This window comes from Balaenoptera borealis, assembly GCF_965194805.1.
Source record: "Balaenoptera borealis genome assembly, chromosome: 1".
Lineage (NCBI taxonomy): Eukaryota > Metazoa > Chordata > Mammalia > Artiodactyla > Balaenopteridae > Balaenoptera > Balaenoptera borealis.
The window spans coordinates 47,149,766-47,174,164 of record NC_138860.1 but is presented as its reverse complement, the minus strand read 5'-3'; the positions used below and the strand labels follow the sequence as shown (position 1 = coordinate 47,174,164).

At 42.2% G+C, this 24,399-nt stretch overlaps 1 protein-coding gene across 6 annotated transcripts in view; it reads left to right on the top strand.

Annotated features, from left to right (window-relative positions):
* Positions 1-24,399, top strand: part of RGL1 (ral guanine nucleotide dissociation stimulator like 1) — a 295,305-nt gene that overhangs the window by 255,035 nt on the left and 15,871 nt on the right. For 4 of the 6 annotated variants that reach the window (XM_082401614.1, XM_082401611.1, XM_082401616.1 and 1 more), the window contains 6 exons: positions 1,482-1,566; positions 11,675-11,764; positions 14,192-14,278; positions 15,602-15,634; positions 17,856-17,977; positions 20,473-20,562. In XM_082401614.1, coding sequence (XP_082257740.1) covers positions 1,482-1,566; positions 11,675-11,764; positions 14,192-14,278; positions 15,602-15,634; positions 17,856-17,977; positions 20,473-20,562 — 507 coding nt within the window. The remainder of the gene's footprint in view (positions 1-1,481; positions 1,567-11,674; positions 11,765-14,191; positions 14,279-15,601; positions 15,635-17,855; positions 17,978-20,472; positions 20,563-24,399) is intronic. The other 2 variants (XM_082401612.1, XM_082401615.1) reach the window with 1 other exon arrangement.

Below are 24,399 nucleotides of genomic sequence, written 5' to 3'. Positions count from 1 at the left end.
TCAGAAACAATGGGATGGTCAGGGGCTAAAATGAAGTCTTGCCCCACTGCACCCTTCTCTGGTGGCAGTGAAAGGTAATCCTATCTTTCCTTGGTGGTTAAGTAGAACACTATGAAAAGTCACTTAGCCAGCCAAAGATTTCTACCATAGCAAATCTGAGGCTAAAACACAAGTAAAAAATTAGTGGACTTGTTTCTTAATCTCCTTGGTTACCATATGAGAAGGTCCATTCTTCCAGCTGGCTTTTGTATTTAAGAAACACCACAAAACAAACCTCAAAGCCCTATTCTGTACAACATGGGTGTCTGGTTTGTGTCTTCATTGGTTGGTGGGTTCATATTTTAGCAGGGCTGCTGGAGAAGTATCACACACAGTTCCTGAGAGAAGCCACTTGCATATCAGCTCTATATAGTTTCTATTGCTAAATTCAAGGAACAGGGTTAAGAGATTTTATTCGGTTATTACTTTCCTGATAACCCTTTATGTTAATAACTTTCAGTGGACAGAGGAGATATCTATTTCTTTCTGTTTATTTAGGCCCACATGTAATTAAGTTCTTAATGATTTTTTCCAAATATAAATAGCTTTAATGGTTTTCTTAATTCTAAGAGTAATACAACACTCATTGTAAGACACATAAATTCTTAGTAATGGCTTTCTCATAATAATGAAAGTGTTGCATATAGAATGACATTGCCTCTGTTAATTCTTTGCCTTCAGAATCATCTTCTCCGTAACCCTGGAGGGGCGTAGAGAAAAGCGGGAGGCCTGTGGAGACGTAGTGTACCAGGGAGGGGCAAGGCAGGAGTAGGTGCTTTACATGTGTGATCCTGGTGACCTTCACGGCCATCCTGTGAGGGGGCTGTCACTGTTTCCATGGTGCAGACAAGAAAACTGAAGCTCAGGAAAGTTGAGCAACTTGTCTCAGATCACTTAGGGAGTGAGTGGCCGAGTTGGGATCGGAACCCACCCCCTCTGACTCCAGAGCCCGTTGTGGTTCCACCATCTACTCTGACTCTAAGAGATTCAGGAAATTTGGGTTCTGTACTGCAGCTCTCAGCAGTTAGTAGTGGAAGCTCGGACAAATCCCCAACCCTGGCATCTTCATCTCTCAAATGAGGGGACTGGCCAAGAAGAGTTCTCAGGTCCTGTAGGGCTGTGGGTGTGTTGCTAAGAGAGAATGTTTTTTAACCTGCCGAAGAGAACATGTCCCAATTAGACAACTTAATACCACAGTTTAACAATCTTTTTTTATGATTATAACATGCATGGTTAGAAAATATCCCTCTCTTCACACAGGTGATCATGTCTACCTATTAAAAAAAAAAAAAAAAGCCACCCTGCATTGGAAAGGTCATTGGCTTTGTCTGTGCTCACGTAGCCCTTCCCTCTGTAGCCAGAGGTACTGAGGGCACCGGGGCCCAAGGTGTTGGACTTTTACTAATCTTCATTTGTTAATGTTTTCTTCATCCCTTTTGTAGGGACCGAATGCTGATGTTTGAAGAACTTTCAGACATCTTCTCGGACCATAATAACCACCTGACCAGCCGGGAGCTACTGATGAAGGTGAGGGCGCTGGGTTGTACTGTGCTGACTGCTCTGGAATCCGTTCAACGGAAGGGTAGCTTGAGGGCTCCTTGGATGCCTGCAGTCCCTTGAGAGAGGCTACAGGGAGTGGAAGGCAGGACTTTGGGTTTTTAAGCCAAATCGAAGAAGCCTGAGGCTGAGAAAATTCAAAGTCCAGCTCCTCAGCTTCACTGTGATGCAACCAGATTGTGAAACTTGCGTTGCTGCCTGTAGCTCCTCAACAAGCTGCCCTGGAAACACTGAGTGCTGGCAGTGAGGTGGGTGAGAGGGCCTGGAATATCCTTCTCAGCAAAACAGCTTCTAGAAGGACAGGGGCCAAGCTTGCAATTCTACATCCTTTATTTGCACTAAATTGTGCAGCCTGTCTGTCAGCAGTATTTATCGAACACCAGATGAGTGCTGGCTTCTGAACGGCAGGCTAGGTAAAGCTACAGCTCGGTTCATTTTCTTTCTCTAGATGTTTGTTAAACATCTAATATTTGTAAAGCATTTGACCGGCCTCTGGGAGTATGAAGAAGACGAACACAGACCCTGTTTTCAGGAACTCACCTGCTGGTGGGTGGATATAGACCCTAAACAAGAACGAGTAGTCAAAGAAAGGTGTACAAAGATAGGTTGTGAGCAATCATCAGAGGGGAACATGGACCAGATATTATCTTCACGGCCTCTCTGTAAAGTAGATTTTATCCTCCTCATTTTGCAGCTAGCCAAGCCTCAGAGAGGTAAGGAACATACCCGAAGTCCCACACCTGGTAGGTGGTGGAGCTAGAATGTGAGTCCAGCCTGGTGAGACTCTAAAGCCAGTGCTTTCATCACTTAGGCATAAAACTATTTCTTTTGACCACTTGGGAGTAGGAGGCAGGGTATGTCAGGTGAAACTTCATGGAGAAGGAAAATAAGTTGGTAATTCAGTTAATCCTGATTGGGCATTCACTGTGTGCTGGGTGAGGGAGGTACAGCCGTTCTGAAGGCAGCCTCTGATCTTAAGGAGACTGCAGTCTCATGGGGGAGGCGAAGTGGGCAATTATGAAAAAGACCCCAAAAACCAAAAAAAAAAAAAAAAAACTATGATATGTGCTACCATAGGGGGAAGCCCTGAACTGGGCTATTAGAACAGAGGACCCTTGTCCTTAGTCTCCTTTTCTGTGACTTGGAGGTGATAATAGTACTATTTAGTCTACTGATCTCATGGAACTGTTTTGAAGATTGACTAAGGAAATATTTGAAAGCCATGTGCAAATGTCAATTTTTTTTAGTATTTGGCAAGCTATCTACATGTGAAACCAAAGTACACATAACAAATGAAAAGGAAAAAAGTATAAGTGATACGTGTAGGCTTAGACTAGACACTTGAGAGTAGGAATGAGAGTCAAGTGGGGGTGGGGTTACTTAGAAAAGGCATCAGTTGATAACTGTTAGGTTAGTCGTTCCTGTAAGAGCATCTGTTACAGTCTTCTTGACTCTTCTCCTCCCAAGTCCTGCTCCTCTTCCTTCATGTCTCAGTGAGGACTACATTTCTGCTTGAATCCTTCCTTGACACCCTCAGGTCTGATTAGGCCCCTTCCCATGTCCTCCAGAAGCCTGTCGTTCCTCTGTCCTAACACTTATCATATGCTCCATTAGAATCGCTTGTGCATATCACCTGTCTCCCTGCTGGCCTGTAAGCCTCTTGCAGGCAGGGACTTTTTCACTGTTATGTCTCTAATGCCTAACACATTGGGCATGTAGCAAGTGTTCAGAAACTGACATCCATTGATGGACCTCCTAATTCACAGGACTTTAACAACTTGCCCACTCTTAGCCCTTCTTGGCGTAGATGATGTGAGCAGGGCCAGGTGGCTGCTGTCTGACTTTGGATTCGGCTCACCTGATGAACTGCACACTAAACAGTGCTTGGCTTGCTGAGGTCGTGTTACTCCCTGCTTCACATCCCCTTGGATTTGCAGACTTTAAATGGAAACTCATCTGGCTGGAAGGAGATGGTTTAGTGGTCTCCCTGTCAGTAATACAAAGCTAGACTAATTGGAGCCACACATTCAAATCCCGATAGCTCTGAGTCATCCTTCCAAAGCAGATAAATTGAATACTGTGCAGCTCATTGCCTGGTGGCCATCTTCTGGCTGAAACCTTAGAAGCAGAGCTATATCTAGACATTAAAGGTCCCATAAACCTTTCTGAAATGTAGAAGTTTACCTCGGTGCTCTAGGTTAAATTTCTTATACGTGGCTGGAATCCCAAAGATGAAAAACTTGGCTATGAATTCATGTGGTCTGTGCATTATGGTTAATGATAGTGGAATGTTTTGGGCAGGTCATACGTCTCTGTGGGTCCCTTTCCAGTCATCTTTATTATTCTTCATACTAAGTATATAATTCTGGATGTTAATTCTCAGCACAGTTGTAATGAAATGAAGGTACTTTGGTTTTCAGAAGAACCATGGCTGGTCTCTGTTTTTAATATGCCACTCCTGGACTTAAACTGGTTTGTGGTTGGGTAATCCTAGTCGTGAATGACCTACCTTCTCTTCTGCTTCTGGACAGATGTAAGGTGCTACCTCTATAATACTACGGCTGAGGCAACATCAGAATTAGCAAAAATCTGTGGTTTTCCTTTTACTTGTTGGAGACAAATGTTTTTATTTTACTCAGAGATTATCTTAAAACTGTTACTGTCTTATGATTTCTGAAACTTGGATCATTCCAAACAGGTTATCTATGGAGTCCACACATTTCAAACCAACAGGAAGAAAGAGTCTCACCAAATCTTCTTGGTTCTTGGGATTCTTGGTGAGAACTCTTCTGGGTTACACTGCTAGAAACAAATGCTAGAAAGGCCCAGGCCATTGGCTCTGGTGGAGACGTCTGTTTAGTGAAGCTCCAAGCACACTGAAGTCAGAGCTGGGGTAGAAGACTGTAGGGCTGGGAAGGCCTATTCACATAATTACCATTAACTGCTAAGCTGTCATTTAATCAACATGTGTGGAGAGGGATCCAAATGTCTGTGTAGCACCCAAGTAGAAGAGACCCCTCTGAGGCCCAGGAACAGGATGGATGAGGGCAGCTGTCCTCTGCCACAGATGGAGATAGAGAGAAGGCGAGACTCAGGTGAGAAGTTTGCACTAGAGAGAGAGAGAGAAGGACAGCGAGGAGAAGAGACAAGAGGAGAGTGGAAGGTTGATGGAGGGCAAGATTTGGAATTCATCCAAACATGGGTGATGATTGAGGTCACGGGACTGGATAGTATTTCCAAATACCTGAGTAGAGCAAAAAACAAGATGACTTTGTCAGAAAGAAGAATCATTAAGAGAGAGTGAGCACAGGCAGCAAAAGGAGGCCACAGGAGGGACCAGAGCGATGCAGTCACAAATCCTGTGAGAAGTCTCAAGAAGTTTCAAGGGATTGGTGTTGTGAGACCTTGCAGGGCAAAGGATTTAGGGTCGAGGAAGGAAAACACTTCCTTTGGATGTGGAAAACACTTCCACATCCAAAACATGGATGGATGTGGCACATAGGGGATTTCAGTTGACACCTCATCTGGAAGAGCTGGCACTACTAGTCAGTCTTTTTTTAGTTATCTATCCAGGAGTGGAATCTCACTCTCATGAAGTCATGAAATCAGCAAATCTTCCAGCTCCTCATCCCAGATCTTTGTCCTCCCAATGAGGAGGTTTTCCTAAGTGCTCTTTTAGGATCCTACTTCTGTGATTCTCAGCAGCCTCTTAACTTTTCAGAAATCCTTCTTAAGAATTTTAGGTATACCTGCAATAATCTCCATACATTACATGTCTGTCAGTGATTGAGAAACTGAAAGGGAACCAGAATAACCTACTCCCTGGAAAGAGGTGGACACTTGCATTCAAGTCAGAAAAAATTGATTTCTTACTCCAAGCAAATTCTTAAGAGTTTCCTCTTAGATAGCCTCATCCACCAGAAGGCAGGCAGCAGAAGCAAGAAGAACTACAATCCTGCAGCCTATGGAACGAAAACTACTTTCTCAGAGAGATAGACAAAATGAAAAGGCAGAGAACTATGTACCAGATGAAGGTACAAGATAAAAACCCAGAAAAACAACTAAATGAAGTGGAGATAGGCAACCTTCCAGAAAAAGAATTCAGAATAATGATAGTGAAGGTGATCCAGGACCTTGGAAAAAGAATGGAGGCAAAGATTGAGAAGATGCAAGAAATGTTTAACAAAGACCTAGAAGAATTAAAGAACAAACAAACAGAGATGAACAATACAGTGACTGAAATGAAAAACACACTAGAACGAATCAATAGCAGAATAACTGAGGTAGAAGAACGGATAAGTGACCTGGAAGACAGAATGGTGGAATTCACTGCTGCAGAACAGAATAAAGAAAAAAGAATGAAAAGAAATGAAGATGGCCTAAGAGACCTCTGGGACAACATTAAATACACCAATTCTCATTATAGGGGTCCCAGAAGGAGAAGAGAGAGAGACGACCCGAGAAAATGTTTGAAGAGATTATAGTCGAAAATTCCTTAACATGGGAAAGGAAATAGCCACTCAAGTCCAGGAAGCACAGAGAGTCTCAGGCAGGATAAAACCAAGGAGAATCATGCCGAGACACATAGTAATCAAACTGACAAAAATTAAACACAAAGAAAAATTATTAAAAGCAACAAGGGAAAAACAACAAATAACATACAAGGGAACTGCCATAAGGTTAACAGCTGATTTCTCAGCAGAAACTCTACAAGCCAGAAGGGAGTGGCACGATATATTTAAAGTGATGAAAGGGAAGAACCTACAACCAAGATTACTCTACCCGGCAAGGATCTCAACAAATGCTAAAGGAACTTCTCTAGGCAGGAAACACAAGAGAAGGAAAAGACCTACAATAACAAACCCAAAACAATTAAGAAAATGGCAACAGGAAAACACATATTGATAACTACCTTAAATATAAATGGATTAAATGCTCCAACCAAAAGTCATAGACTGGCTGAATGGATACAAAAACAAGATCCGTGTATATGCTGTTTATAAGAGACCCACTTCAGACCTAGGGACACATACAGACTGAAAGTGAGGGGATGGAAAAAGATATTCCATGCAAATGGAAATCAAAAGAAAACTGGAGTAGCAATACTTATATGAGATAAAATAGACTTTAAAATAAAGAATGTTACAAGAGACAAGGAAGGACACTACATAATGATCAAGGGATCAATCCAAGAAGAAGATATAACAATTATAAATATATATGCACCCAACATAGGAGCACCTCAATGCATAAGGCAAATGCTAACAGCTATAAAAGGAAAAAACAATAGTAACACAATAATAGTGGGGGACTTGAACACCTCACACCAATGGACAGATCATTCACACAGAAAATTAATAAGGAAAAACAAGCTTTTAATGACACAATAGGTCAGATAGATTTAATTGATATTTATAGGACATTCCATCCAAAAACAGCATACTACACCTTCTTCTCAAGTGCGCACAGAACATTCTCCAGGATAGATCACATCTTGGGTCACAAATCAAGATTCGGTAAATTTAAGAAAATTAAAATCATATGAAGCATCTTTTTCCAACCACAGCGCTATGAGATTAGAAATAAATTACAGGGAAAAAAACGTAAAAAACACAAACACCTGGAAGCTAAACAATACATTACTAAATAATCAAGAGATCACTGAAGAAGTCAAAGAGGAAATTAGAAAGTACCTAGAGACAAATGACAATGAAAACACGATGATCCAAAACCTGTGGGATGCAGCAAAAGCTGTTCTAAGAGGGAACTTTATAGCAATACAATCCTACATCAAGAAACAAGAAAAATCTCAAATAAACAATCTAACCTTACACCTGAAGGAACTAGAGAAAGAAGAACAAACAAAACCCAAAGTTAGTAGCAGGAAAGAAATCATAAAGATCAGAGCAGAAATAACTGAAATAGAAATAAAGAACACAATGGCAAAAATCAATAAAACTGAAAGCGGGTTCTTTGAGAAGATAAACAAAATTGATAAACCTTTAGCCAGACTCATCAAGAAAAAGAGGGAGAGGACTCAAATCAATAAAATTATAAATGAAAAAGGAGAAGTACAATGGGTACCACAGAAATACAAAGCATCCTAAGAGACTACTGAAAGCAACTCTGTGTCAATAAAATGGACAACCTGGAAGAAATGGACAAATTCTTAGAAAGATATAACCTTCCAAGACTGGACCAGGAAGAAATAGAAAATATGAACAGACCAATCACAGGTAATGAAATCGAAACTGTGATTAAAAATCTCCCAACAAACAAAAGCCCAGGACCAGATGGCTTCACAGGTGAATTCTATCAAACATTTAGGGAAGAGCTAACATCCATCCTTCTCAAGCTCTTCCAAAAAATTGCAGAGGAAGGAACACTCCCAAACTCATTCTATGAGGCCACCATCATCCTGATACCAAAACCAGACAAAGATACTACAAAAAAAGAAAATTACAGACCAATATCACTGACGAATATAGATGCAAAAACCCTCAACAAAATACTAGCAAACAGAATCCAACAACACATTAAAAGGATCATATACTATGATCAAGTGGGATTTATCCCAGGGATGCAAGGATTCTTCAATATACGCAAATCAATCAATGTGATACACCATATTAACAAACTGAAGAATAAAAACCATATGATCATCTCAATAGATGAAGGAAAAGCTTTTGACAAAATTCAACACCCATTTATGATAAGAACTCTCCAGAAAAGTGGGCATAGAGGGAACCTACCTCAACATAATAAAGGCCATATACAACAAACCCACAGCCAACATCATTCTCAGTGGTGAAGAACTGAAAGCATTTCCTCGAAGATCAGGAGCAAGACAGGGATATCCAATCCACTCTCACCACTATTATTCAACATAGTTTTGGAAGTCCTAGCCATGGCAATCAGAGAAGAAAAAGAAATAAAAGGAATACAAATTGGAAAAGAAGAAGTAAAACTGTCCCTGTTTGCAGATGACATGATATTATACATAGAAAATCCTAAAGATGCCACCAGAAAACTACTAGAACTAATCAATGAATTTGGTAAAGTTGCAGGGTACAAAATTAATGCACAGAAATCTCTTGCATTCCTATACACTAACAACAAAATATCAGAAAGAGAAATTAAAGGAACAATCCCATTCACCATTGCAACAAAAAGAATAAAATACCTAGGAATAAACCTACCTAAGGAGGTAAAAAGACCTGTGCTCAGAAAACTATAAGACACTGATGAAATAAATCAAAGATGACATAAACAGATGGAGAGATATACCATGTTCTTGGATTGGAAGAATCAGTATTGTGAAAATGACTATACTACCCAAAGCAATCTACAGATTCAGTGCAATCTCTATCAAATTACCAATGGCATTTTTTACAGAACTAGAACAAAAAATCTTAAAATTTGTATAGAGACACAAAAGACCCTGAATAGGCAAAGCAGTCTTGAGGGAACAAAACGGGGCTGGAGGAATCAGACTCCCTGACTTCAGACTATACTACAAAGCTACAGTAATCAAGACAATATGGTACTGGCACAAAAACAGAAATATAGATCAATGGAACAAGGTAGAAATCCCAGAGATAAACCCACGCACCTGTGGTCAACTAATCTGTGACAAAGGAGGCAAGGATATACAATGGAGAAAAGACAGTCTCTTCAATAAGTGGTGCTGGGAAAACTGGGTAACTACAGGTAAAAGAATGAAATTATAACACTCCCTAACACCATACACAAAAATAAACTCAAAATGGATTTGAGACCTAAATGTAAGACTGGACACTATAAACCTCTTAGAGGAAAACATAGGCAGAACACTCTTTGACGTAAATCAACAGCAAGGTCTTTTCTGACCCACCTCCTAGAGTAATGGAAATAAAAATAAAACTAAACAAATGGGACCTAATGAAACTTAAAAGCTTTTGCACAGCAAAGGAAACTGTAAACAAGACGAAAAGACAACCCTCAGAATTTGCAAACGAATAAATGCACAAAGGATTAATCTCCAAAATATATAAACAGCTCATGCAGCTCAATATTAAAGAAACAAACAACCCAATAAAAAAATGAGCAGAAGACCTAAGTAGACATTTCTCCAAAGAAGACATACAGATGGCCAAGAGGCACATGAAAAGCTGCTCAACATCACTAATTATTAGAGAAGTGCAAATCAGAACTACAATGAGGTATCACCTCACACTGGTTAGAATGGGGATCATCAGAAAATCTGCAAACAACAAACGCTGGAGAGGGTGTGGAGAAAAGGGAACCCTCCTGCACTGCTGGTGGGAATGTAAATTGATACAGCCACTATGGAGAACAGTATGGAGGTTCCTTAAAAAACTAAAAATAGAATTACCATATGACCCAGCAATCCCACTACTGGGCATATACCCAGAGAAAACCATAATTCAAAAAGACACATGCACCCCAATGTTCATTGCAGCACCTTTTACAATAGCCAGGTCATGGAACCAACCTAAACATCCATCGACAGATGAATGGATAAAGAAGATGTGGCATGTATATGCAATGGAATATTACTCAGCCATAAAAAAGAATGAGATTGGGTCATTTGTTGAGATGTGGGTGGACCTAGAAACTGTCATACAGAGTGAAGTAAGTCAGAAAGAGAAAAACAAATATCGTATATTAATGCATATATGTGGAATCTAGAAAAATGGTATCGATGATCTTATTTACAAAGCAGAAACAGAGACACAGACTTAGAGAACAAACGTATGGACACCAAGGGGGGAAAGCTGGTGGCGGGGGGGGGTGGTGGTGTGATGAATTGGGAGATTGGGATTGACATGTATACACTAATTTGTATAAAATAGGTAACTAATAAGAACCTGCTGTATAAAAAAATAAATTAAATTCCCCCCCAAAATAATTATCAATAGTTTGGGAGGACTCAACCACCCAGCACAGGAAGTAGCACATTTTAGGACACTTTCGTTCATCCCCAGGAAAAACTATAAGCAGGGGATCTTTAAATGATATCTCTTCTTATTATCATTTGTAATAGGGAGACTGAAGGTAGGTAATGAGTCACTACGGGTTCTGTCCCCAGTGATGTACCTGGACCTGGGTAAAGGCTGGTGAATGATACAAGATACTGATGTTGCAGTGTCATCGGAAAGGCTAAGTCACTGGAAAAGATCCCCTCGTAGTCGTACAGTAGTGAAAAGTCACATGCTGTGGTCATATAATAAACCCAGGGAGAACTGACTAAGGGAAAACCAATGCAGTTATGCACTACTGAATTGTGAAATTTGCCTCCCATTCATGCAGTTCCTGGAAAATGAGAACTTAACAAGACCCCAAAACCACAAAACCAAAAACACTTTATGTTCAGTCAGCAAACTGGAGATTAGTCATTATGTAGAAGAGTTTGTTGTCACAACAGACGGGAGGAGAGAAAGGGTAGCCATCTGTCCTCAGGCGCCAGGAGGAAAGATTGATTTGTAGGAGTTCCAAACCTGAGAGGCAACTTGGGAGGCTGGACTGGGGGAGAAAAAGGGGAGAAAAATGTATGAAGGTCTGGCTTTCATAGATCAGTGCTGGACTTCCTCAGAAAACTTCCGGTATAAAAAGTTTCATTTAGCTAAGAAATACCACAGAAATAGTCCCTTTTCTTCCACAGAATGCTGGCACATGCCTTTCAGGCCAAGATCAAGAAATCATAAAATTTACAGAGGAAGAGATCTTCATTTCCAGGATGTGTGATTACTTCGAGTGAAATTTGGGATGTGTTAAAAATTGTCTCCAGTTCCGGGAATTGCCTGCCTTGTATTAATGATTGATTTTATAACCAAATCAAGGGCTCTTCTTACAAAATAGGGGGAAAACAGGATAAGCCATGGCCACCAGGCACTCTCAAGAATAGATGTCTCAACCACTAGCCAGCTAAGTGTTTGCATAATAGCCCAGAGCCTGCTGGAGGCCTCTTCACTTTGCACGGCGTCCAGATAGTTGTGCAGAGTTTCCGCCCCAGAAACTAGGTGCCCCTTCACTTGCCCCTGTATCACTTTCCTCTGTGTGTGCTTCTGTTTCTTAGGAAGGAACCTCCAAATTTGCAAACCTGGACAGCAGCGTTAAGGAAAACCAGAAGCGCACTCAGAGGCGGCTTCAGCTCCAGAAGGACATGGTATGCAAGGCCCTGGGTCTCCCTGAGGGCCCACCAGCGAGCGGCCCTGTGTCGGGGGCTGGGCTCCTGCACAGCCCTGGACCCTTTCATCTGCAGGGTGCCCCTGCCCTCAAAGAAGTTCTCCCATTCTTTACCTCATCTGTCCTCAGCAGCCCTGGGAGGTCTGAAGCTATTTTCAATCCCACTCGACCCAGCAGGAAATAAACACTGAAAGTCACAAATCACATTGTTTTCTGGAACATTTTTATTTTCTGGAAGTGAGGGAAAGTCTGCGGCAGGTAGACTTCTGTCCCTTTTGCTGTCTTCTTTATCCACTCCTGCACTTAGGAGCTACCGCGACCTTGGCCTTGAGACCCCTGGGCTTCAGTTCCCCGACGGGAATGCCTACTGTAGCCAGCTTGGAACACACGGTGGCCCAGGACCTGAGTGCCGGGGAGAGAGAGTGTCAGCTCCCAGGAGGACTTGGTCCTTGTACTCGGAGATCTTTTCATCTGTTCCAAATCCTCTAGTCATTTTCTGGCTCTCGTCACTAACCCCAAGTACTAGCCAAATCTTTCTAGTTTTTCAGTACTCAGAGGAATGTAATACCTCCCTCTTTAAGACTGAAAGGTAGTTCTTGACATCGTTGGCTTTATTTTTAACACTCTCCTAACTTTTAGCATAGAAGGGGAAAACCAGAGAGAGGAGAATGGAGATTGACAAACTCAAAATACTCTCATCCCTGCTTTGAGAAGATTTTCTCCTTCTTTGGAAAGCTGGGCATAAATCAGAAATGTTGGTTTTGAGTGATGGGAGTCTTCTGTAACATAAAGCCTGTAAAGCATTCACAGCACTTCAGACTTTTTTGGTGGTTCAAAGACAAGTTAAAAATAGCTGTTAAAAAAAGAGAGATTATTTTAGTTCAGGATGAGACCTTGTACACATGATAGGGAAGGACATACTGCAGCTGACATAGAGTTCCTGAAGGACAAAACTCTGCCTGGAGTGAACCTCAAGAAGCAGCTCTGGCTGAGGAAACAGCCAGCTGCACACACATCAGGCAGCCTTGTTCTGCCCTGGTGGATATTTTGTTTTCTTGCCAGAATTTCCATAAGTGCCTTAATGGACTGTAGGATAAGGTGTCGTCCATGGAAGCCCCTTTTTATTTTCTCTTCAGAATGGTTAGTGCCTTTGTGGCCTTATGGAGAATAGGGATGATTTCAAAGGAAATTTGGTGAAATTAATATAGTATATATATACCTGCAGTGGAAGTGCTTCTACATTTCTTTCTGAGGGAAATTTTTTTTTTAAATAGACTTTTTATTTTAGAATTTAAAGAGTTCCAGATAATACATAGAGTTTCTGTGAATCCCTCCCCCATCCCCCCTCCACCTCCCCACCTCCCCACCCATTGACATTTTCTGTAACCGTGGCATATCTATCAATACTAAGAAACCGACATGGACATACTGCTGTTAACTGAAACCCAGACTTGATTTGGATTTCACCAGTTTTCCATGAGCACCCTTGTTCTGTTCCAGGATCCAACCCAGGGCACCCCACTGCATTTAGTTGCCACCCTAGTACCCTCTGCTGTGTGACAGTTTCTGAGTCTTTCCTCGTTTGTCATTACCTGACAGTCTTCAGGAAGACTGTTCTAGTATCCTTAGAATGTCCCACAACCAGGGGATGTCTGTTGTTTTTCTAGTGATTAGACTGAGGTCACGGGTTTGGGGAAGAATATCACAGATGTGAAGTGTCTTCTCATCGTATCAAGGAGTGAATGACATCAGCATGACATCTGATGTCACTGGTGATATTAGCCTTCATCACTTGGTTAAGGTAGAGTTTGGGAGGTTTTCTACTTTAAAGGGACTATTTTTCCCTTTCCCTCCTGTATTCTTCAGAACCGAGTCACCAAGCCACTTTACTAGTGACACCCCGTCCTCCTGCGGTCACACTTCTCCAGTGGGCAGCAGCCCAATCCTCTACCAATGGTGAGACCATCCCTCCCAGGGCCATTCTGAACCACTGGGAGTGTCCACATGCTGTGAAAGAGAACAGAGGTCCCTCCGACCTGAGCCTAAGCAATGTGTAAACCCCACTGTGAACACACTTGAACCATCTCCTGGCTTTGAGGCTTGGATTTCATGACTTTGAAAGTTACCTTGGTGATAGAGTTCCTGACCTATTGGTGTTAGGGATTTTTCAACATCTCATTCATGGAGGTTAGCACTAGTGGCCTTAAATTAGGCCTTGAATGGTCCTTAATTATTCTCCAAATGCTGTCGAGGATCACTTAGCCATTCGAAGACTGCTGCTTCCATCTGCAAATGGGCACATTGCTGACTGTAGCGGGCCACAGGTCCATTTGGTCCAGTGTGGAGGTTATCGAAACCCTAAACTTTCAATAACAGCGAAGATGGTTTTCCTGTGCTTGCTCTTCAGGGTGTGATGCAGGGAACCGTGCCCTACCTGGGCACCTTCCTGACTGACCTGACCATGCTTGACACTGCCCTTCAGGACTACATCGAGGTGAGTTCCAGGCTGACGGTGCAGGTGGGTCGGCAGCTTCCCCGTTGGTTACCCAAGAGAGAAATACACTTTTGTTAGTACCTATTGAGGGCTTTTTATGAACGTGGCATTGTGCTAGATGCTATGAGGAATACGAAGATGAGTGACACCAGCAGTGGCTCACAATCCAGTGGAAGGTGTCTATCAAAGCAGGCAGTGATGGATAGAAATAGTAAGAACTCAAACAGAAATGCAAAGAGAGAAGAGGACAGGCCATGATCAATTCCCTGTGAGGGGAGGTCATGGCAGATCCTTAGGAAGGAGTGGGTTTGAGCAAAGACCGAGGTGCTGGGTGGGACTTTGGCAGGTGGAGCTGAGGGGATAATGTACCCTCACATTCTACCTGCTGGGGTAGGGAGTCAGTCAAGCTGGTGGATTTTTAAGTATCGCTTTATTGTTTCAGATTATTACCTTCTCTCTCTCTCTCAGAGTGGGGAAAGAAGTGAAACAAGCTACTTGTTAGTAACAGTAATACAGTAGAATATTACATGGAGAAGAGATTGGATATTTGAAATGAAATTTAAGGATTGCCTGTGTATTTAAGTTTATCTCACCTTCCTGATTATCACATGCAGTCAGTCAGTCCGCTTTTACTCTATCATAATTAGAAGGAGTAGCAGTTATCTTGCAAATTCCCACCTCCAAGGTCGTCGTAAATGTTGTGGACATGCTCCCTCAGAGAGAGATGCTCCGCGTCTCTTCACATCCTCTGCCTCAGCTTATCTCAGGAAACACTCATCAGTGTTGGGGAATTTGGGGGGAGTGACCAATGATTTAGAAGTTAAATTCAGCCTACTGAGAATAGGAGCTGGGAGGATGGAAAGTTGAAACTTAACTTCGGTGATGATGTTGTGTAGAAGTTTGATAAACTTCTTTTGATAAAACATTGACAATTTGGTTTCCAGTATGAGTCAATGACCATCTGTTTTTGTTGCTTTTGGTAAAGAAAAAAAAGTGTAACAGAACATTCAGTCAAGCTTTTGTCTTTACTGTCTCTGCAAATGTATTTGGATTCTGTGTTGTAAATCCTTTATCATTACTGTTTTAGTTGGTTTCAGGCATCTTAAGAGAAGGCTCTCTGCCAGTCCTGTCCTATTATAATTAAAAGAATGTTTTTCTTTAAGTGAATGATGCTTCTCTTCCTCCATTGTAGCTATAATTACAGTGTCATGAATAATTGTGACTTTATTATCCCTTTGAGCTATTTTAACAAAAACCTAGAACAAGTAAGTCTGAGTTTCAAAGTAGCTTGGTTTGTCATTCATTTTAAAACATTTCTTTCAGGGTGGGCTGATAAACTTTGAGAAGAGGAGAAGGGTAAGTAGGGGTCTTGGCTGTGGTTTTCCATTTTACTTCATCTGGGCATGAAAAAAATTAGAGGAGTGGAGACAAATTTTTTGCAGAGGCAGAAAAAAATTAGCATTTATTGAAAATTTATCAGATCTCATTGTCCTTGGCATGTTGTTATGTGGTATTGCCCAAGAGGCCTGTGGGGTAGGTTTTATCATCCTCAATTCAAGGGTGAGGAAACCAGGACCCAGAGAGATGAAGTAACTTGACCAGAGTCACCGGGTAGCACAGCCAGGGTTCAAATGCTGTCCTGTCTCTCCTGAGCCCACATTTCTTCCTTTACCCCCTCATCATCTCCTTCTTTACAATCAGCTTCAGCAATAACAGGTCCATTCTATTAAGGAGAAAGGGTTTCATAAGAGTATATGTTACGGAAGGGTTAATAAAGATGGTTAACTCCTGTAGGCCTATTGAAGAGAGGAAAGGAAACGGTCTTCATTGTTACATGTGGATAATTATTCTTTTCCTTTCCTGTCAGCATAGGAAGGGGTGTTCAACATCAACTTGAAATTTTTCTGTGGAGAGTAGAAGAGTTCCACACTGCATGAAAAAAGATAAAACAGAGCTTTGAAAATTCGCTAGGGTTTTAGTGTTTTTTAAAATGGTGTATTTAAACAATTCCAAGGAATATGAGTGAGCAAAATAATAACTTCACCCCATAGTAACTCTCATTGTTCTTTAGTTATTCATTCATTCTTTCATCCCACAAACGTTGACTGCAGACCTAACAGGGGTCGGGCAGTGTGATAGGTTTAGGGATTGCAGCAGAAAAAGCCCAGAGCTTCCTGCCCTCATAAAGTTCACAGTCAAGGAGGAAGGTAGACAAACAGGCAGTTACAATGCAGCCTGATAAGGGCTTGTGAGCAGAAGTCGTGGGTATTATAGGAGCATATGGGAGGGGCATCTAGCCCCAACTTGTGGGGTCAGAGAAACGCCAGGAGGAAATGACATTGCAGTTAAAACCAAAGTTTTAGGAGCTGACCAGGCTGAACTCATAAGTGACAAGATATACTACCCTAGACGAACGTTAAGGCTTCTGTCCCTGGTAGCGTTTGATGATAAACGTTCCTTGGATACTGAGACCAAGGGTGGAGGTCACTGGATGGGAAGTTGACACCTACGGAATCTGCCAGTTGTTGATCTGCTTCTGTCCTGTAACATTAAAACAAATTCACAACTGGGCCCGTGAGCCACAACTACTGAGCCTGCGCGTCTGGAGCCTGTGCTCCGCAACAAGAGGGGCCGCGATAGTGAGAGGCCCGCGCACCGCGATGAAGAGTGGCCCCCGCTTGCCGCAACTAGAGAAAGCCCTCGCACAGAAACGAAGACCCAACACAGCCAAAAATTAATTAATTAATTAATTTAAAAAAACAAAAACAAAAAAAAACAAATTCAGTTATTGCCTCCACAGTTACCCATCTCTGTCCTTTCACTTCAAAATAACCCTGGATGGTAATCTCTTTCCTTTTAAGACTAGCATGTTAAACTTTTGGAAAGTCTGAGTGTAAAACCTAAAGCTAAAGCTTATATCCATTGCTGACTTTACAAAAATCTTTATTGAAACATCTAAAGAAGTATAAATAATTTTGGACATAATTATACACTTGCTTCTCCTGTGAGCTTTAAAAGACGGAGTTAAATGATTTACTGGAGTAGTAAAAACCCAAGGATTCAGGAAATCTAAACATTCAAGTTTATGAGGCCCTAGACTGTTTAGATATTCAGCCCTACCAAAACTTATTTATTGAGGGGTAAGGGTTGAAGAAGATGGGGGTGGGGAACTTGTGAGCTTCCTGACTTAGAGTAATTATTTTCCTTATCTTTTAGGAAATAGAATTTTTAAATACATTTTAGAAGGACTCAGGCTTAAAAAATAACTTTTCTGTCTCAAGAATGGAGATGGAAAAGAGAAAAAGGAAGTCACTATGACTTTAGGTTGTACCTAGTTTGGGTCGCTTTGGTAGCTTGTTTTATTCACATAAATTGCTTTTTTTCAAGGAGAAAGAAGGATTGACCACTAAAGCATGCAAAGACACCAGTGAGTCAGAGTTACAAGCAGTACTTTAGAATCCTCCTAGATGAATTTGTCCATCATTTATCCTACTGTGGTGTGTTTTCATGTTGAAAAGATGTATATTTGGTTGGTCTTTTAATTCACTCTTTCTCTTTGGTGCTCTGTCTGCTTTAGGAATTTGAAGTGATTGCCCAAATCAAGCTCTTACAGTCTGCCTGCAACAGCTATTGTATGACCCCAGACCCAAAGTTCATCCAGTGGTTCCAGAGGCAGCAGCTCCTAACAGAGGAGGAGAGGTAGGCGGACACATTGCCCATCAGGGTGGAGCTGTGGTGTTGGCCAGAGGAATACTGCATCTGGTTCCTCATTTGGCCGTTTATTCAACAACTATTTAGCAAGCAGCTCCAAGGTTCCAGGTCCTCGGTTTTCAAAGGTTAATGGTATAGCAGGAAAAATTGAACTGATGGCATCAGAAAATGTGCTTTCAGATTCTTGCTCTAACATTTATTTATCTTTGTCACCTTGAACAAGTCACTTACTCTTCCTGATCTTCAGGATGCTTATCTATAAAATGTTTCTTTGAGAAGATTAAATGTAATCATATTTGAGACAGCATCGTTACCATGTTTGTCACTATCAGTAATTGGTACTAGCTTTGAGGGAGCTTTCAAGTGGGGAGGAGAGAGAGACTCATGAAGAATTGAAATACAATGGGTAATCAAAGTGCTGCAGGACCCCTAGGCAGGAACAGTTCACTTGGCCAAGGAAGGGGGGAAAAAGTAAAGCTAACATGAAGGCATTAACATTTGGGCTGGGCTGTGAAAGAAAGAAAAGATTTCACCAGGAGAACTGGAGAAGAACATTCCAGACAGAGGGAAGAACGTGAGCAAAGGCCTGGTGGCCTGACAAGCTTGGCATTTGGAAGAACAATTGAACTCTGGTTGGTTCACAAGGGACGGGTGTCAAAATAGAGGTTGACGAGCATGGAAAGGTACATTAACTCCAGTGTCTTGAATGTTGGCCCAGCAGGGAGGGGTGTATAGCCTTTACCCTGTAGTTCAGAGGATTAGAGTTCACAGGCCATATCCAGCCTACCTCCTGTTTTTACATTTTTAAATGGTTGCAAAAGAAACAAAAGAAGAGGAATGTTGTGACGTGAGGCAGTTATTTGAAATTAAAATTTTAATATCCATTAATAAAGTTGTACTGGAACACAACCCATTCATTTCCCTCTTATTTATGGCTGCTTTCGTGCTTTAAAGACAGAATTGAGTAGTTGCAACAGCGACTCGTCCTGTAGAGAAAATATTTGCTGACTTTTGCTGTAGACTAGGGGGTTTCCTTGAAAGTTTAGCATCAGGGAGGGTGAAGTTGACAGCAAAATAAGTATTTTGCCAATGAGGAAATTGAGGTTTAGAGAAGTGTTATAACTAGTCAGTGATAGAGTTTGGAATCAAACTCAGGTCTGCCTGACTCTAAGCCTAAGCTCTGAAGGTGGTCGTATAATGTTGGACAGGTCATGTAAACTCTGGAAGCCTGTTTCCTCATTTGAAAGACAGATGATTTCTGAGGTCCTTTTAAATCTCAGAATGGGTTGGTCCTGTTACATTAAAACCTTTGATTCAAGAAAAAAACAAACAAACAAAAACCTTTAATTCAGAGTACTCATCAGTTAATGAGATTTTTTTCTTTGCTATGTAGAAAACAAAACAGTTACTGCCTCTCTTTACATTTTCTGGTCTGATGATCAGTGTGTACGAAGTTCCTCGCTCTGTGGATATCCGTCTCACGTATGGTACATACACACCATGGCTGGTGGTTTGGATCAGAAAGTTCAGGCTCAGAATATCAGCTATGGAATTGACTTTTTAATGATTAAAGGAATCTTTGTTAAACATATCCCATTTTTTTTCTTGCTGTTTATAAAACCCCTACGGCTTAAGTTAATATTTGAATAATTCCCATCTCAGTGAATACTTCTGCTTGACCAACTACCTGGATACATCTTTAGGTTTAAAAAAAAAGTACATGTAATAAGCAACTTACCAAGCTAATATTCACCACTTAACCTTCCTCACCTACCGAGAATCAAGTACATCTCCTAGCTAGAGCTACAAGCTTTCGTAAAAGACATTTCAAGGCAGATATAAATTCTTCTTGTGCCTATGGAAGTTATATCTGCCTGGCATATAGATGTCTGAATCTGGAGCATTTTTAATTTAGGAGGTTTTGGCAATTAGAAATCATATTTATATATTTTTGTCAATAATATAACTGCCTATGTCTATTTACTGACGATGAGATCATTTACAAATGTCTCTTCTTTCATTTCCCTTAGATAAACAGTAAGTTGAGCATGTGTGTGGGTACACACACACACACACACACACACACACACACACACACACACGCACACACACACACTAATGGGAGGGAGGTGGTAGAGAAGAAATGATTCTTCCCCTGGCCCAGCAGTGGGTTGAGAACAATCAGGAAAACAGAAAGGAGTCAGCTTTTGATGCTGCCAGAGCAGGCAAATTCATGTGTTTGAGGCATGCAAAGCTAAACAGCCTCAATCTGTACACCAGTAAGGGTGTGAGGGGGGATGTGTCAATTTGTAAACTCTGGTCATTAAGTCAGTACCCTCTGACATTTGCCATAGAACAACATGGTACATGTCTTTACTTTGAATAATCAGAGCCTACCTCTACAAGGAAGCCAGTAAATCATGTGGATTTAAATCTGTTCACTTCCCAAGCTCTGCCCTCACGAGCTCCACTCTCTCCCCCAGCTACGCCCTCTCCTGTGAGATCGAAGCATCTGCCGATGCCAGTGCCACCTCGCCCAAGCCTCGGAAGAGCATGGTGAAGAGGCTCAGCCTGTGAGTGCCACCCTGGGGTCCTGGGGCCCCAAGGGGTCCCGTCTGAGTCGGGGAGGGGAAGGGTATTCAACAAAGTTCCCCTGAGCCAATTCACTCACTCGTTAAACAGTTTATCTTTCTGTCATGAATTCAGTAGGTTTTCTAAATCCACTCATTCTTACCCACTGTTCTCTCTCTGGTCTGAACCACCATCATCTCCTGCCTGGACCACTCCAGCAACATCCTTCCTGGCTTCCAGCCCCACCCTTGCTCCAGCAATCTGTTTTCCACCCAGTAGTCTGGTCATGTGTTAAAATGTACGCCAGATTATATCGCTTCCTTGCTTTAAAACTTCTGATGGTCTTATTTTAAGGTAGTCCCAAACTCCTTATCCTGTTTCATTAGGTCCAGCGTGATCTTCCCCTAATCTTCTTACCACCTTCCTCTGGTCCGACACGCCCCCTTGTTCACCAGGACCCAGGCTCACCTGTCTCCCAGCCATCCTTCAACCACACCAGGCTCGTTCTGCGCTAGATGCACCAGGTGTTTGCACTAGATGTCCGTGTGGCCTGGCGTGTGCTCTCTCTGGGGCTCGCTCCTTCAGATGTCGGCAAAACCATTGCCTCCTGAGAGAGCATCCTGTCTAATGTTGCCATCTGCCCAGTCAGTCCCAATCATACCGGCTGTCACCTTCATTGGAATGTAAGCCACCTGAGAGCAGGAACCTTGTGCATCATACTCATGGCTGTTTGCCCAGCTCAGCGCCAGGCGTAGCTAACTTCGTAACACCTGTCTCCCTTTGAGTACAATCCGAAGTCTTTACAGTGGCCCTCAAGACCCTTCAAGACCTGCAGTACCAACCGAACCCCATCTGCCCGTCCCATCGCCGTCTGTCCTCTCACCTTTGCCTCTCACTCTACTCCGTGCACTCCGGCCCCCCAGGCCACCCTGAGCACACAAGTCACACTCATTTTTATTTGCTGTTTCTTCTGCTTAGAACACTGTTCCCCAGATAGCCAAATGGCTCACTCCCTCACCTCCCCCAGATCTTTGTCACCATCTCATGAGCCTTCCCTGACCGCCTTATTTAATACTACAGCCTGTCCACGTTACCTACCCTTGGCACACTCTCTCACCCTCAGCTGCTTTGGATTTCTCCATTGCGTTTACCTCTGGCTGATGTGCTCTATGTTGTATGTGTCTATTTATCATCTAGAATGCAAACTCTGTGAAGACGGGCATTTATGTCTGTTTTTTATTCATTGCTAACCCCGGAACCTAGACTGGTGTCCGACACATAGATGATTAATAGATATTTATTGAATGAATAAATTGAGCCATGTGCCAACACTGTTCTGAGAAAAAAATACATGTATTTCTCATCCAATCCACAAAATAACCTAGTAGGTCCTGCTATTATACCAACTTTATAAACCAGGAAAGTAAGGCACAGACAAGGTAAGTAGTATGCTAGTTATTGTAGGATCTGGGCTCAAATCCAAGATTTGGCTCTAGAGCCAAGGTTATAACTCTTTTTACCATCTTCCTAGTGGAGAAATACTTTCTGAAGGAAGAGGGGAAGGAAAGATGGAATGGGAAGTAAGAAGTGGAGGAGGAGAAAAGATGAGGGAGGGAAGGAAGAAAAGTAGGAGGAGAGAAAGGCTGAGGAGGAAGGAAGGAAAGGAAGAGAGATGTAAGTTTAATTAGACCCTGTGCTTTGATTGTAGCACTTTTATAGAAGAGTCTTAAGAGAACCTAGTCTCTCTCTTGAAGTTGATCTCTTAGACATTAAACTCTGAAAGACATTCGACTAATGAATCTAATGAAAGCTAAAGAGGTTAGTTCAAAGAAACAAGGTTATCATTTGATTAATAAATTTGTTCTTCCGTTTTGAAAACGTGTACCTGTATCTGGTCCTTTGGGTGACACACCACGGATGAGCAAGAACGGTGACTAGGGAACGTGGAACATTTTTCATGGCGGGGTGGGCTTGGGAGCCACACTGACCTGACAGATCCCAGCGGCACCAGTTACTTGTTGTGTGAACTTCTGTTTCGTCATATGTGAGACGAGGATAATACTGTTCACCTCAGTGAGTTGTTGTCAGGACTAGTGGGGTTGTAATACTCCTAAAACTTCTAGCTCTCAGTGGGTGCCCGAAAAGAATTTTTTTAAACAAAACAACTTTGTTACAATCTCTTTGAGTCTTTTTTTTGTGAGAGGGTGGTGGTCAAATTCTGACTGTTTCTATGGGTTTTGGTACTTCCCATCACTTCTCTCCACCTGCCTCAGTGAGTCCTACTGAGGCATGGAGGCACGGATGGCCCATGAACCTGATAGTGTCAGATTCCCATCGTAACACATGGCAGCATGAGCTTCCTCCGTCACGAGCTGCTCACCTTTCTACCTGATATCACGTGATACCAGGCATTTGAGGATTAGGTTGGAACATGTGATTTTATAGAAAGCATTTTGAAGGTCATCCTGATGTCTGGCCATACCTCTCTCTTTGTCCAGATGTCTACCCGGCCCCTCAAGAACACTAGACTTCTGACCTTCTGGATTCACCTCTGTGGAATTTTCCATAGTATCTTGCTATCTTTTCCTTGCTGCAGTTATGGGGGAGAATGAACTCTCTTTTAAGATAAGCCAGGGGCCTGACCAAGCCTTGTGAGCTGGTGAGATGGACATGTGCACAGGGGTTCAGACTCCCTGGTAGAGGAGTTGAGGAATGCAGGGCGTCGTGGTGGTTGTCTCTGCATCAGTAAGAATTGGGCATTTCTGGACTTGCTGTGACAACTGGCGGTCAGCACAGGGAGATGTAATCCCCAGTGCTACTTCCTTTGCCTTCTTGCTTTTCCTGAAGGAAGAGGGGAAGGAAAGATGGAATGGGAAGTAAGAAGTGGAGGAGGGGAGAAGATGAGGGAGGGAAGGAAGAAAAGCAGGAGAGAAAGGGTGAGGAGGAAGGAAAGAAAGGAAGACTGATGTCAGTTTAATTAGACCCTGTGCCTGGAAGCGGCCACTGCAAGCTCATTTTTATATAACTGCTTCCCTGTGACTCCGAGTATCTGTATTTACTGTGCTGGGTGCTCTAGCAGCTCGGGGTCCTCTCCCAGCACCCACTCTGGCAGCGTGCAGCCTTTGTGAGGATATTCATGTGAAATCCAGGAAAGGCAGTACTGTCAGGGTGCAGAGCACAAAGTGTGGCGGACACTCCGTACATCTCTCTCATTAGTGAAATCTTGCCGAGATGCTTGAGTTTAACCCTTGGTATCTGCAGTTGAGTTTGAACATTTATTATGAATAGCACAGGTCACATGTCCCCCATCTTATTCCTTGCACATATAAAGGTGTTTGTATAACATTCATTTCCAAAAAATTTTATGATCTTAGCATTTTTTACAAGTGTCGAAAATGTAGTGTTTCCTCTCCCCACATTTAATCACCCATCATCCAAAGAGATTGGAGAGAATTTTGGAGCCTTAGGGGAAGAGGTGCCTCATTTGAAGGTCAGAGATGCTTAATGTTGCGCTAGAATTAATCTTTACAAAGCAGAATGACCTCATGGAATTGTACCAATGGAAGAACCTTTGGTCTTTGAACAATTTAGTTCTAAGTTAGAGACTCTCAGTTAACGGGCTAAGGACCACTAATTAACAGCCTTCAAAGGTCTACCTTGTAATGCATGGAGAAGTAAGACAGTAGCATTATTTTCTCTTCTGTGAATTGTGGTCAGTCAGTTTAGCTGTTTTCCCAAAGCCCCAGTAGTGCTTGGAGGTCCAAGAAAGGAAGTGACATGGAAAATGGGGCAAGAGATGGTGGGGTGGAGATGAGACAGAACAAAGATATGCTTTAGGT